The 15,407-nt window shown below is 40.4% G+C and overlaps 1 protein-coding gene across 1 annotated transcript in view; it reads right to left on the bottom strand.

Annotated features, from left to right (window-relative positions):
* Nucleotides 1–4,266: 4,266 nt before the first annotated feature.
* The window catches only part of SNX24 (sorting nexin 24), a 162,853-nt gene continuing 151,712 nt past the window's right edge, over nucleotides 4,267–15,407 (bottom strand). The window contains exons 4-7 of the mRNA XM_029217846.1: nucleotides 13,155–13,249; nucleotides 11,752–11,784; nucleotides 11,163–11,227; nucleotides 4,267–5,798 (exon numbers count right to left, since the gene is read on the bottom strand). Coding sequence (XP_029073679.1) covers nucleotides 5,731–5,798; nucleotides 11,163–11,227; nucleotides 11,752–11,784; nucleotides 13,155–13,249 — 261 coding nt within the window. The 3' untranslated portion in view covers nucleotides 4,267–5,730. The remainder of the gene's footprint in view (nucleotides 5,799–11,162; nucleotides 11,228–11,751; nucleotides 11,785–13,154; nucleotides 13,250–15,407) is intronic.

The raw sequence follows: 15,407 nt of genomic DNA, 5'->3' as shown, positions 1-15,407 counted from the left end.
TTCTTCTTCTATAAAGGTTTGTAAAAGCTTTGTCCAGTTATAATGGCCTTAGTCTCACAACATGTGGCGCCCAGAGGAGCTCACTACGTAACAGCATCTAAGTGAAGAGAATATCAGGGCTGGAGACACTGTTGATGGCACCATGGCTGATGTTAGAGTAGAAGAAGGCAGAAAGTGTTTCACATTGTATGGGTCAGATTTACAATTATACTCTGAGAATATAAAACAAAATTTTCTACAGTCAATTACATGTACTTCAAAGGCTTAACATTTCAATGTGCCCTCCTCCGCCTCACACAAAAATAAATACCTCTTCACCCTCATCACCAATCCAGACCGTCACTCTGCATCTGTATGGACAGAAAACATAAATGTTGCAGAATTTTCTGTTTTGAGTTAGTGTCTGCTACTTCCCTGGGTTTCTGCTGCTGAATTCAAAATCTATAATTATCATCAAGGATGAAAACCAAAACGAAGCCAAGGTGAAAGTGATTGCTTTGAAGCTGAGTAGAGAGACTGGAGAAGATAGTCCTAATCACTGAACTCTACATCCAATTCAGTTAAATGGAAAGACATTCCCTAGTAAATGGCCCAAAATTCCAGAAAACAAGGATTTTGTCTCTATTATTTATTAAAAAAATAAATTTATTTATTATTTTTGGCTGCATGGGGTCTTCGTTGCTGCGCATGGGCTTTCTCTAGTTGCGGCAAGTGGGGGCTACTGTTTGTTGCAGTGTGAGGGCTTCTCGTTGCTGTGGCTTCTCTTGTTGCAGAGCATGGGCTCTAGGTGCACAGGCTTCAGTAGTTGTGGCATGCGGGCTTCAGTAGTTGTGGCTCGCGGGCTCTAGAGCACAGGCTCAGTAGTTGTGGTGCACGGGCTTAGTTGCTCTGCGGCATGTGGGATCTTCCCAGACCAGGGCTCGAACCCGTGTCCCCTGCATTGGCAGGCAGATTCTTAACCACTGCACCACCAGGGAAGCCCTCTATTTTTAGATAACTAACACCATGCCTTAGTGCAGCAAGAAATCTCAAATGCATTTCACTGAATGAGTGGATGAGTAAATGAATACATATTCACATAGGGTGTCTATTGAAACCACTACCCAAACTTGTCTGTCATCCTTGCTGCTTCTTCAAAGAGTCCTGCTATAGACTGTTTGTGTCTGCTCCCCCCACCCCCTCCTAATCCATATGGTGAAAACTAATCTCCTATGTGATGATGTTTGGGGGTGGGGCCTTTGGGAGGTGATTAGGGATTAGTGCCCTTATGACAGAGGCCCCATAGAGATCCCTGGTGCCTTTCCCGCCATGTGAGGACACAATGAAAAAGAGAGCCCCTTACCAGACACCAAATGTGCCAGTGCCCTGATCTTGCAATTCCCAGACTCCAGAACTGTGAGAAATGTTTGTTGTTTATAAGCCACCCAGTCTATGGTATTTTTGTTACAGCAGCCAGAATGGACTAAGACAAGTCCCTCCTCCCCATGGCCACATGCAATACTGTGAGAGTTGAACTGTCATTCTTTTCATAGTAGATTCTGCAGGAGGTAGGAAAGCCAATAATCACCAAAGAAGGGGAGTTCATAAACCATCTCTCACATCCCTCAAACAGTGGTTCCTAACCTATGTGTGTCTCAGAATCAACTGAGAAGTTTCTCTAAGTACCCAAGGACAGACCCCAGCCCAGATTTACTGATTCAGAATTTTAGGTGACTCTGATGCACATCTCTGGTTTAGAACTATTGGTTTAGAATCTCAGAGGTTGTCAGGGATACAAGAATAGCACCTGGTATGTCTGCCCAAACTCCTCCTGCACCCTAGACAAATATCACTAATTGGTTGCTATACTCTTACTCACTGAGCCTGTATTCACTCAAAATCCTTTTCTTAAAAAAGCTTTTTAAAAAAATTGTAGTAAAATTACACAACATAAAATTTACCATTTTTTACATGTACAGTTCAGAGGCATTAAGTACACTCACACTGTTGTGCAACCATCACCATCCATCTTCAGAACTTTCTCATCTTCCCCAGCTGAAACCCACTGAACGCTAATTCCCCATTTTCCCCTCCCCCAAGCCCCTGGCAACCACCACTCTATTTTCTGTTTCCATGAGTTTGACTATTTCAGGTACCTCAGATAAGTGGAATCACACAGTAGTCATCCTTTTGTGACTGGCTTATTTCACTTGGCATAATGTCTTCAAGACTCATCCATGTTGTAGCAGGTGTCAGAGTTTCCTTCCTTTTTAAGGCTGAATAATCCACTGTATGTATAGACCACATTTTAGCCATTCATCCATCAGTGGACACTTGGGTTGCTTCCACCTTTCGGTTGTGAGTAATGCTGGCAAAAACTTGGATGTAGAAATAACTGCTCGAGTCCCTGCTTTCACTTCTTTTGGGTATATATCCAGAAGTGGAATTGCTAAATCATGTGGTAATTTTATGTTTAATTTTTTTAAGAACTGCCATACCATTTTCCACAGAGGCTGCACTATTTTACTTCCTAACAGCAATGTATAAAGGTTTCAAAGTCTTCACATCCTTGTCAACACTTGTTATTTTCTGCTTTCTTTGGATAGTATCCACTCAAATTGGTGTGTCAGAATCCTTACCTGAGTGCTTTATGAGCCATTATCAATTGATCAGAGTTGACAAATGAGATGAAAGCCATTTGTTATTCCTAAACTGTGATCGTGAGATTTCTATACTTTTCAAAGTGAAATGACTGAAGAATTTACCATGTGGGGATAGTCACAGTGTTATTGGTGCCATTTGTATACATGGCCCGCTGTTTGAAATGGGGGAGAGGAGGAGGACACCAGGAGAAGGGACACCGGGGCTGCCATATGCAAATTTGCCAGGTGATGGAGGTTAGGCCTGAGAAAGACTCTGCATACAACAGCAGCTGGGGGACATTCTGAGATCAGCCCCAGGCAAACCATCAAATCCAAGAACCGGGGGATAAGGGAGTGTGAGGGCTGTCCCCATATCCTGGCTTAAGTGGTAAGAGGATTTCTTTTCCTCTTTATTCTGTTTTCTTCCCTCTATTCTTTACTTCTTTATTGGCTATGAATCCATGCTTTGAAATATCCATGTTTCATAAAAAAGGGGAAACGGAATATATGTACAGTAAATATACATTATTTGCTTGCATGTGGATGAAATATCTCTGGAAGTATATATGTAAACCAAGAACAGTGGTTGTCTCTGGGAGGGGAACTGGGAATCTAGGAGACAGGATGGGAGAAGACTTTTCTTTTTATATATCCTTTCATATGTTTTTATTAAAATTTTGACTGTGGAAATATATTCCATCCTCTTTCCAATGTGTATTTCTGAGGTGCTGACACCAGAAAGTTCCAACTCCTTCCCAGACTCCCTTGAAGTTGGGGATCAAGAATAAGGTTCTGCCAATTGCATGTGCTTTCATGAGCTGTAAAAGATGGAAGTGGGTGAATGACATCTTCCTGCTGCTTTAGGCTGCGGTTGCTGACAAGCAAAGTCATGGGCGTTGAGAGGCAACTGTGGTATAGGTGGTGACAGCTGAACACTTTGTTCTAGTGCCCAGTCACCAGCTTCCTGGGTGCTGCCATGAGGTAGTTATGGTAGTAAGTTACCTCCTGATCCTACGTGCTGATCCCTGGATCGAAGCTACATGTGCTGTTTTTGACTTCAATACCTTCAGTAGCAGCCTCCCAACTCCCTGAATTCCTGCTAAAGACAGAGGCTGTAGCTCCCCTGGCAGGCGGGTATTGGAAATTGCTGGAGCATTCTGGAAGTCGTGCCTAGAGACCCACCAGGAGTTCATTCCCCTCATCCTTCCAAAAGATTCTGTAAGCACTGCTTCTTATTATTCCATTCAGCTTAAAATACCTATTGTGGTTTCTATTTCCTGCAATGGAATTGAAATGGAATATTAAACATTTAAATAAAAATTAGAAAGTCATCACTAAAAAAAAAAATTCAATTCTCAAAAAAGAGTAGTAGTGCCACCAAAGTTCTTGAGCAGTGTGCTACCAAAGATTCTTGGGCTTTATTTTTTTTAAAAACCCTCACTATCTATCTTGGTAAATCAACTACTTAATGAGTACCTATTGGCTTAATAGATGAGGTATTTAACAGTTACCTTGTCAGATTAGAAGTAAATGTCTATATGAATATGTGAGAAGGTGTGTGTGTGTGTGTGTGTATAAAGAGACAAGACACAATTTATGTTTCCAATAAAATCCTGGCAGTACAAGACATATCCAAACACTTCTTGTTCTTCATTTTTATTTAACTCAAAATAGCTAATAACAAAAACGTTTAGAAAATATCTCCAACACTTGACTATTCAGTCATTTTTGGTTGATGACACTTGATTATTTAGTTCTTGCTTATTTCCAGCATGTAGTAACACATCTATCATAAATAAATCTCTAAGAGTCTGCAGCAAGCTTTAAACCTGTATATTTAGATCCTAATCAAAAACCATGATTTAATTATTAGTTTTATATCTAAATATTCTTCTCCCGCACAGAAGCTTATTAACTAATAGCCATAAATAGTCTAGCTATTAACTGGTTTTCAAGGAAATGTCCAAATATGGCACATATATACAGGCTGCATATATGCTTTTATCCTTTACTACTCAAAATCTGAATGTCTGTAAGATGTACAGTGGAGTTATATCATAAACACATTTAATTTAATTCAGTACATGAGATCAGTGAAAAGGAAACAATAAGGAATAAGGAAAATAACAATCAATCTGGCAATTATGTACCACCTATTCAATGAATGGATGCCCTCAAGTAAACCAAGATGAGTGTTGTCAGTCTGGTGTTCCCTCAGTCACTGTAAGTTCATATCTGTCTCTTAGAGGGCAAGCATCTTGCAAGGCTAAGTATCATTCTAGTGTTTAAAGTTATGTGTTTTTTTCTACAGAATAGCCCCTTAACACCAACAACTTCAATTGGTCTTCAACGGAAGAAACAGTTACCTCTTCCAACACTGGAGGAAAAACCGGCTGTCGTGGATGGAGATTTCCAATATGGCACCATTCTAAAGGGCTTTCAAGGATAATCTTGAGACCCCATTTTATCTTATGTGCCGACATTAGAAGCTAACCCCTGGATATGACGCAGCTCCACTGTAATGTAAATTAAAATGCCATGATTTTAAAAATGCCCTAATATTGTCAGTATAATTTCATTTCCAGTTTAGTCCCTTCCTCACATTTGGCACAGTGTGTTTCTGTGATGCTCTCCTGGTGCCAGCACTTCAGAATGTTATCCATCACTGGCAGAGAAAAATCTCATGATGAAAAGATTAGTGTGTCATAAAATCTGAACAAAACAGCTACCAAAGTTGATCAGTCTCACTATGATTCGGGATAAGATTTTCAATTAGCAAATGGTGTGACTGAAGCAGACAGTAACTGTTTTGCTACACTCGGAGCTCCCAAAGATCTTCTTTAGCTTTCTTTTCCTGGGTTTCTAAATTGGCAGCTACATTCTACTTCTTAAACACTTGGCCTTAACCTCAGCACCGCCCTGGTTCAGTTTCTATTTTTAAAAGCACCATTCTAATGGAAATGTCCCTGCTCTGAATTAAGCTGCTGCTGTGAATTTTACCACTAGCGAGAGCCATTATGTCATAGAGTTTAGGTTAATTTGGTAGGTATCGATTTCCTTGACTACGACTGCGAAACTTGCTTCAGCTTCTTCTAGCCATGGAGGATTTCTACCTGGGCTGTAGATGAGGGTAAAATATCCCATGGAGAACTCCTTCAATAACCACATTTGGAAAATCTGAAAAACAAAAGTAAAACTGCTTTTCTTATGTACATCAATAAAACATACGTGCATCTCGTAGAACGAAACAAGGTAAGGCCTAGGCATAACTCAGGGATCTGCATCACCATACAGTTTGCCCTTGTTTCGGATGTGCCATCAGTCATGCTGCTTCGGCCTCGAGCCACTTGAGTGTACCACCAGGCGCTGCAGGAATACACGGCCAGATTTGTAGCTTATTGATTTAAGGGATGTTCTAATGGTTAATGCTGCTAGGCCCCAACTCTTTATCTGAATGTTTTCTCCCAAGGAAGATGGATTACACTGGCAATTCAATTTCTAACAAAATCTCAATATACTTGAAGGAATTCCAAGATTTCTACTGGGAATACTTTGCTGCAGTTTTTCCGCTGTGGTTTACAGTGGCCTTTAGTCCAAGTGGTCTTGAGTATGCTTGTTCTATTATACTAGCTTCTAGAGAGCAGGAGGACAGGGGCCTGCCTTCCTAACGTAAAAGGGCAGATTCCTGACAAAAGCCACACTTGTCAAAGTTGAAAAATCAGCTACATTTTTATAGGAAATGCAAAGGAAATTCAGAGGCGTATGTTTTGTTGTATCTCAGTTTAGTCATCACAGCAGGTAAAATATGAACAGATAACTTGAACAGGAGAACCAATCTATCACACGGTTCAGAATTTTCATTTATAAACTTTAGTCTGCACATAATTATATCTAGGATTTAAATAAATATAGTTAATATATAAGGAAATTAAGTGGCCCAATACTTTGAGCTTCCAAATAATATGTTCACTGATTAATTCAACCTCTACAGAGTGCCTACTACATAAAACCACTTGCAAGGGGATTGGACCTCATCAGGCTCTTGGAGGAGAGGGCTCAGGAGAGGGCGCTGACGAGGTGGAAAGTCTGTGGCAGGCAGGAGCCTGAGGCTAGTGTAGCAAGTGGAGTGGCTGTAAGGGCAGGGGGGCAATTCAAGCCTGGTAAGAATGGACAGGAATTCTGGCTTTATATGAAAAGCAATGAGAAGCTACTGAGGGATTTCAAGCAGAGTGAGACAGCAATGAATTGTTTTGAAAAGATGACTGTGGCTGCCATTCAAAGAGCGACTGGAGCAAGTTCAGAGTGGTGATGGATTCGATGGTAGTAGTGAGGGATTTCATAACAGTACCTACTTAACAGGCTGTTGTAAAAATTAATGAATGAAACAAAGTGCTTGGACCTGAACTTGGCACATGGTAAGTACCAGCTATTATCACATACCAAGCACTGCCTAATTACTGGGAATATAAGTAAGTAACAGTGCCTGCCATGGAACTTACATGCTAGTCAGGGAGACAAGTGAATAAACAAATAAAATGTGTTTTTAAAATATCTCCAATACGCAAGTACTCAATTACTTTTGGTTGATGACACTCACTTGATTTCTTAATGTTTGCTTTTACCCAACATGAAGTCACATAATTTTTAATAAAACATATCTTTAAAAGTTTGCAGTGGACTTATACCTACATACTTAGATACCGATCAAAAGCCATGACTCAGCTAAGTTAATTTTAATTCCAAACACATTTCTCACACGCAGACGTGTATTGATACCAATAGCCATAAATGAAGCTGTTGATTAATTTTCAATAAAATGCCCAAATTAGACATATTACATGCAACAGCATATATGCATTTATCCTTTACCACTCAAAATATAAGAGTCTGCTTAAGGTTAGTGATATCATAAGCTTATTTAGTGTAAACATTCTGATCCAAATCAGTAAGTTCAGCAAAAAGGACAAAAAGGAAAATAACAGGAAATACTTCGGGTAATTCTACAGCACTCTAATAGGTCAAGCAGTGGTTTAAAGGCAAGGAGAAAAAATAAAGCAGGGCACGGGGCCAGAGAGTGATAGGGGACGGGAAGGTGAAGAAGGACCTTTGTGCAAAGATGCCATTTGAGTGAAGCGGTGTAGCAACCAGCTGTGAGGGTGTCTGGATGAAGAGCAATCCCACAGAGGGAGCAGAGCATGCCCAGGCCCTGTGTTCACCGTCCAGCAAGCGCTAAGCATATGCTAGATGCTGGAGATTTAGAGGGTGAAGGTGACAGAAGGAGAGAGAGAGAGAAGGCAACACAATTTGTGATCATTGTTCTAAAGGAAGCAAATAGGGCGCTCTGATAAAAGTGAATGGAATAGCGATATTTTATAATGAGGTCCACCAACTAGTAACTGATGAGATAATCAGAGGTCTTTTTTTTTCCTCATCTGTTACAGTTTACTCCACTCTAAACTGGATTTTGGCTTCATTCCATGTATCATTTGATACAATGTCCATCACTGCTTAAATTACTCAGAAAACTGCCCTTACCTTTGCTTCCCTTTGAGAGGTGATGAGAAGGAATGTGATTTGGGAAAGGTTTTGTTGGTTTTCATTTATTTTTATAAACATTTATTGTGAAGCTTAAAAAAAAAAGTAAGGGGGTGGAGGGGCTCTTGGAGGCTACTTGAAAGGAGAGCCAGCAAAGGCTCCCTGAAGATGCACCTGAAAGAGGAGAGGGCCAACAATGTGTGAGGACAAGAGGGTTCCAGGAGGAGGAAACAGCAAGTGCCCTGCGGGGAATGAGTTCAGCGCATCTGAGGCCCAGAAAGAACTGCAGTGTGGCTGGACCAGAGTGTGTGAGGGGGTCCCGGCAGACATGTGGGCCAGGGCCAGCCCACGGGGGGCCTTTTCAACCACGGTGAGAGTCTGGGGCTCACAGAGGGTTGGGATAGAAAAATAGTATTGTGACTCAGCTGTATACTCAAGGCCATCAAGGCCACAGCAAGGAGATTGTTCCAAAGAAAGTAAAATGAGAAGAGCAGAGGGTCTAGGACAGACAGCCTTCAGGAGAGCTGCCAGAGCCTGGAAGAAAAGCAGGAAGGTGGGAAAGCCAAGGGGAAATGGTGTCTGAAGGAGGGGAAAGTGGTCAGCAGTGGCTAAAGTTAATGAGAGGTCAAGGAGGAGGACTGAGAAAAGTCCACGGAGTTTAGCCACACTGCAGTCGCTGGGGACCTGAGCCAAAGTTATTTTGAATTCCCCAGAAAACTCAAAACGAAGGCCAAAAAGCATATGCTAAGAGAATAATGTTTTATTTTTAGCATTTTATATGAGGATAGTGTTTAACTGTCAGAATTTTAAAGACAGACACTCCTCTGATTTTTATGGGTGTCAGTGTATCTGTGAAGGTACTTCCAGATTGTGTACCTGGAACAGAAACCTCAACATTTTGTTAAGAGGCCTTAGAACACGAACATGTGATGCAAGTAAAATTTATCTTTAAATTAAATGCTAAAGAGTTGCAATAATGTATCACTAGTATAATACTTCTAAGACAATAGGAATCTGATTTATGACATGGGCTCAGCCAAAGTTCCACAAAAGGAGATGTAGTGGCTGGCTCTCTCATACTTCGTTCCGTCCTCTACATTAAATTCATGACTGACATTTACTCTCAAGGAGGAATCCCCTTTCTGTGCAAGTTGTTCAACTACATCAATATTCTACCAATGATCCATACCTCTTATTCTGTCTAACTCCAGACATTTGCCCCTGAGGCTCTTTCCCAGAAAGTTCCTCCCATTCTTCATGGTCAAGCCAAGTGCACAGCACATGCTGCTTAAGAAGTTAGATGAATCGGATTTAAGGATCATAAAATATCTGCCCTCTTCCAGGAAGCATCCTGGCTACTCCAGTCCACAGTGATCGTTCTACTCTCTACACTTTTATAGGAATTTCAGTCAAATGCTTAAAATATCTGAGCAGAAACAATACCTGGAGAAAGTACTTGTGGAACCATTTTTAAAAGCTAGTAAGAATACTTCATAAAACACTGCCCCATACAGAGTGAAGTAAGTCAGAAAGAGAAAAGCAAGTATCATATATTAACGCATATATGTGGAACCTAGAAAAACGGTACAGATGAACCGGCTTGCAGAGCAGAAATTGAGACACAGATGTAGAGAACAAACGTATGGACACCAAGGGGGGAAAGCGGCGGTGGGTGGAGGTGGTGGTGTGATGAACTGGGAGATTGGATTGACATGTATACACTGATGTGTATAAAACTGATGACTAATAAGAACCTGCTGTATTAAAAAAAAAAAAAGGAAGTTCATTTGGTTGAGAAAAAAAGACCACTGCCCACTTAATCCAGACTAGGTTACATCATGAACATTTGTTAAATGTAACATCTTGTTAACATAATATCAACTAACACACCAGGTATATTTCTTACACATGGGAAGCAAATGTTAAAGAAAGGGGATTATTCCTCACTGAAGGGATTTTATAGAGAAAATACTACGAGACCATATTCATGTGTGGTTGTATAGCAAAGGCAGCTTTCTTCTAGAACGGTCCCTCAACAGAGCGGGGCTGTGTCCTAGTCGGCCTTCTTTAAACTGATAGCTAAGTGGGTGATCTGAGCACACAAGCATCCCTGCCACAGAGAACAGTCCCCTCTCTCTTGCTGGTGATAAGGTTTTATTGTCAGAATGTAGGAATGGTGTCCATAGATAATTTATCTATTGCTATTTAGCTGCTATGCTATTTAGTTACCCTCAGAAACAAAGGCTGAAAATTGACTATATGCAAAGAGCACAGAAGGAGAGATTAGGCAAAAAGGGATCCACTCACCAGACCTGTGAGACTGGGCAAATCAGGGACCTCCCTGAGCCCCAGTTTGCTCAGGAGTGAATGATGATATCTGCCCTGCCTATTTCATGAGGCTGTTAAGGAAATTACATGAGCTAATGTCTGAGAACGTACTCATGAAGAGCTGCATATCAGGACACTTTGAGAGACACTCTGAATCATTTAAATTTCTTGGCACAAAGAAAGGACTCGGGCTAAAATACCAAATTACATGTACGCTTAAATTAATTCATTATACTTAAAGATACAACTTTAAAAATGTGTATCTGACTGTCAAAGATGCTGTTATCTAAATGGAAATGGAGATACGCATGCAACGTATATACACAGCTTTTGGAAAGAAGCATTTAAAAAAAGGACCGGAACCTTGGATTCAAACCCTAGATAAAAACCAGCAGAAGCCAAAATAACACCACCCCCAAAATTAAGGACAATAAATCCCTTTCCCTCTTATTACTCTAATTCAAAACAGCCTGGCAAGAGAAAGAAAAATTACATTTCCTCCTGAAAGGCCTGCCCCAATTAAAATTCTGAATGTCTCTTACACCAAGAGCACTGGTTTATTGGCAGATTATTAAGCCCTGGCCAATGTCACTCTGTTAGACCTGTATTAAAAACGTGGTTTATGTGGTGTAGGGTCAGATCAGTAAAGAGCTGTTAGCAGATGACAGGTTTGATTACCGCTGGCTGCAGGCAAGACGTATGGATCCCTGAGGAACAGCAGCACCGGCTGGTGGGACAGTTTGCTGGAAAGGTCAAGAACAGGCATGTCAGCATCAGGGGACGATGGTAAACAGAAAACACTACAAACTAGCTTTGAGGGGATCAAACTGCTGTGCGGGGACACCTCAAGGTTTATGTATCTAACGGTACGGGTGAATAATAGCAAGCAGAGCTGGAGGGACAAACCAGCAGTGCGCCCATCTTCCAAACATGTCTTTGTGGAATTCGAAGCAGACAGACAATCTATACCATAAATCACTGCTGCAAAGTGATTTTTTTTTTAAATCTTGTAGTACGATTATTGATGAAATGTATTCTTATTACTTGTATGAAATAATGTAGGACTTTATTCCTCTAGCCTTAAAATAGAATGGTTACTTCTGTAACTTCCCATCAAATATTTATCATCTTAAAATCAATTTTCTAGCAAAGGTTTTCAAGAAAACCTTGACTTGAAACAATTAGATGATGGTAAGTAAATGTTTAACAAAACCTTAGTCTTATTCTTGGTTTGTATAACTCCTGACTGACTGGTGTTTGTTCTTACCTTGACTCTTCAGATTCTGTCTCGTCAAAAGATCTAAATTTTTTTTAAAAAGAAAAGAAGACCATAAAAGTTGGGTCAGTATTTATGTCAACAAAGGAAGAAAGAGCCAGTATTCTCAGAGCTCTGAATTGGGAGACATTTTGAAAAGAGACTTAGGTATTTTCACAGAGTCACAGCGTGGCTGATGCCTCATTCTAAGGAACCCCAAGGCTGCAATATTCTTGAATTTCAATTTTCCTGGAGATGACTCAGAAATCCTATGGTTTTGCTTTTGGACTTATATAATGGAGAAAAGATTTCACTCATTTCATTCCCACTATCTCTTCTTAAAAAATACACAACTACATATGAAGCCCAACCTCCCAGCAAATGCACCAAGCTGGAACAGGAAGCACTGACCATACACATGACTTGGTGAGTGCGGTGTACGATTCTTGTTCTGAGGTGACTGAAAAGTGGCCCCGAGTAAACACTGCTGGTGAGGGAGCTGTGACAGGTGTTAGCCTCTCATCCAGCGGATGGCTGGGTTTTAACACAACTTTGGGTGTGGTTAGCTTGAACATCTTGTAGTTAGTGTGAGTCATTCAGGCAGGTCTGGAGGCAGCAAGAAAATGGATAGAACCCTCTCCCCAACTTGGATCTGCAGAGACTTTGTGATGACGTGGTTCTTTGTAAATAGATTTAACATGTAAGAGATGTTGCCGACTGCCTTCGGAGGCCAGATCAACACAGGTGCCAAGAGCTGGGCGAGTGGCTTGTTTCAGAGTTAATTCTTCAGAAGAACTTTTCCCAGTTGCTGCTGATATCAGATGTCTGGTTTCTTGGTAGAGAGGGATTAGGATCTGCAGCCCCCTCATTTAGAAGTTCCTGAGGGAGAGGCAGCAGGACAGTGGGGAAAGAGCTTACGCCAGAGGCCTGGGCTCTGCCAGCTAAAAGGTAAGCGACCTTAGGAAAGGCACTTTATTCCTGTGTCTCAGTTTGCTCAACTCTAAAATGAAGCGAGTTGGATAAAATCACTTCTAAGATCATTTACACCTTTAAAAATTATATGAATAAATGTGCCAAGGGGATACAGACTTTGCACAAGTATTCACAAATAAACATTAGTCTCTAAATAAGCTATCTAGATTTATAATTCCCATCATGTAACACCATTCCATATAAAAGTATAATTTAGAAAGTCAATTCTTCAAGTTTAAACCTGAATTAATGAGTGTTGGTCACCTGGCCACAAGACTCAGGAGCAATTCCTTTGACTACAAGCAGGGGGCGAGCGAGTGCTGTCCCAAGCCAAAAGAATGGGTGTGGCCAGGTTGGCCCTCCGCACCACCTGTGTTATCTGTCAGGCCAATAAGTGATTGAAAAGTAACTTAAGATACACGTCCAATAGGTAAACAACTCACCCACAGCTCTCTGCCTTTGGTAGAGAGGGCAAATGTCGCACATTTAGGAAATCAAGAAACAGTTTGGGAAGTTCTTCATTTTCTAAAATGACAGCCTGTGAAAGCAGAAAACAATTAGAAAGTGAAGTTTGCTAGGCAATCAATCAAATAAACTATTTTGAAAAGTCATAACCATCCATCAAAGTTCTTACCAGCATTACTACCCCAAAGCAAAATTACCCACTTCACCCACCAAGAATTTAGGCCAACACACACGTTATTCAGTGTCAGCAAATGCTCCATTTTATCTATTCTTTCACCCAAGCAGCATTTACGGAGCATCTACTATATATACTTCAGATGCTGACGGGGGGCAAGACAGCCAGGCACCAGGTAGACACAGTTCCTGCCTTCATGGAGGTACTAATCCAGAATGAGTATTTAAAAAACCTGGGAACATCAATAATACTGCTAAGAGAGTTACATCAAGTTTTCCTTATTTAGTGATAAAGTGATCTGAAATTGTGTGTGTGTGTGTGTGTGTGTGTGTGTGTGTGTGTGTCTATCTACAAGAAACCACTACTGTTCAGGAAATACTATACACGGCTTTTTTAACTGGAAGATTTAGTCAAGATCCTTCAGCTAACACCTGTTTCAGCAATAGGATCAACTGACATTTATTGCTATTTGGACAGCTCCACTTAAAGGGTCAGTAACAGTTTCACCACTAAGTGTAAATCAGTGTATATGCTGAAAAAAAAAAATCTATAGAGTTCTTCCATTTAGGGAGCTCTGCTAAACAGCTGCCATAATGGCATAACCATGTCAGTTCTCAGATATCCAAATTATGCAATTTGAAGGAGAAATCTAATAGAGAACTGTAAGAGTGCATTTTCATATATATTTAGTTTTGAAAGAGTCTGCCAGAGCAATGATTGTACCTTTGCTCCCCCCGCCCTTTTTTTTTTACAAAGACCACGGGAAAAGCATCAGACATTGTGCAATAATCTCTAAAATTAATGTAACTATTCTTAAGGGTCATTTTTATAATTTACCATGGCTTTTTTTCCCCCAGTAAGTACATATTATTTAAAAAACAATGAGAATTGATGGATATATATACACTACCAAATGTAAAATAGATAGCTAGTGGGAAGCAGCCGCAGAGCACAGGGAGATCAGCCCGGTGCTTTGTGACCACCTAGAGGGGTGGGATAGGGAGGGTGGGAGGGAGGGAGACGCAAGAGGGAAGAGATATGGGGATATATGTGTATGTATAACTGATTCACTTTGTTATAAAGCAGAAACTAACACACCATTGTAAAGCAATTATACTCCAATAAAAATGTTAAAAAAAAACAAAAAAAAACCCAATGAGAATTGATGCTGAAATGTCATTCACTCAGCTGATCAGGAACAGCTATGCAAGGTGATGCAAAAGATACATAACACGTGAAAAAGGTCAAATTGTGTGTTTCTTGTATACACATAATTCTATATAATGTATTGTTTGTAGCCATAATTTACATCTGGAGCTGCCCCATTTCTTACCATGTTTTGGAATTCTGTTACCCAGTTCAGGACATATAAATGGAATAAGCTACTACAGAGATCGCCAGTGCTAGCACACTGACCTCTGTACTATACTAGTGCTCAACCGTCCTGCTGTTCAGTCCCTGGAGAGGGGTAATCTGGAGATCCAGCCTTGTCTGGGGCTCTTACTATTCCTTACATGGCCATTGTGCCCACTGAAGTTTAAGAAATAAAAAAGAGGAAAATAAAGATATTTGGGGTAATACTTTATTCGTTAAACAAATATTTACGGAGCACCTATTATGTTAGGCACTGGGATATGGCAGTGAATACTACAGGTCAGTAGAATGTGGGCTGGTGGAGAAAATTAGTGATAAACAAGTAAACACACACATAAGTTAAACTTGCCTTAGAATACAGTGACACAGAATCTGCACTCTCTAAATGCCTTCGCATCCATCCCTCCATCTTTCTAAAATGTTTACTTTTTTCTTGATTATAAAGTAGAAAAATGAAAAATTCATAAAATGGGGAGAAAAAAAAAACCCCTCCCCTATCCAGGGGCATTCTTCCATTACTATTTCTGTTTCTTTCCTTCAATCCATTTGGCTTTCATCTAAATTTTTATCTATCCGAGAATATTTTTGGGGTGCCCAGAAGGTCATTATTTCAGTGTCCAAAATCAAAGGTTCTAGGAATCATGATACATATGAAGTTCCAAGGAATTTTTTTTGCCATAAT

Source organism: Monodon monoceros, unplaced genomic scaffold (genome assembly GCF_005190385.1).
Source record: "Monodon monoceros isolate NGI ecotype Baffin Bay Population unplaced genomic scaffold, NGI_Narwhal_1 Super_Scaffold_12, whole genome shotgun sequence".
Lineage (NCBI taxonomy): Eukaryota > Metazoa > Chordata > Mammalia > Artiodactyla > Monodontidae > Monodon > Monodon monoceros.
The sequence above is the reverse complement of the archived record's forward strand: the minus strand, read 5'-3'. Positions and strand labels throughout refer to the sequence as shown.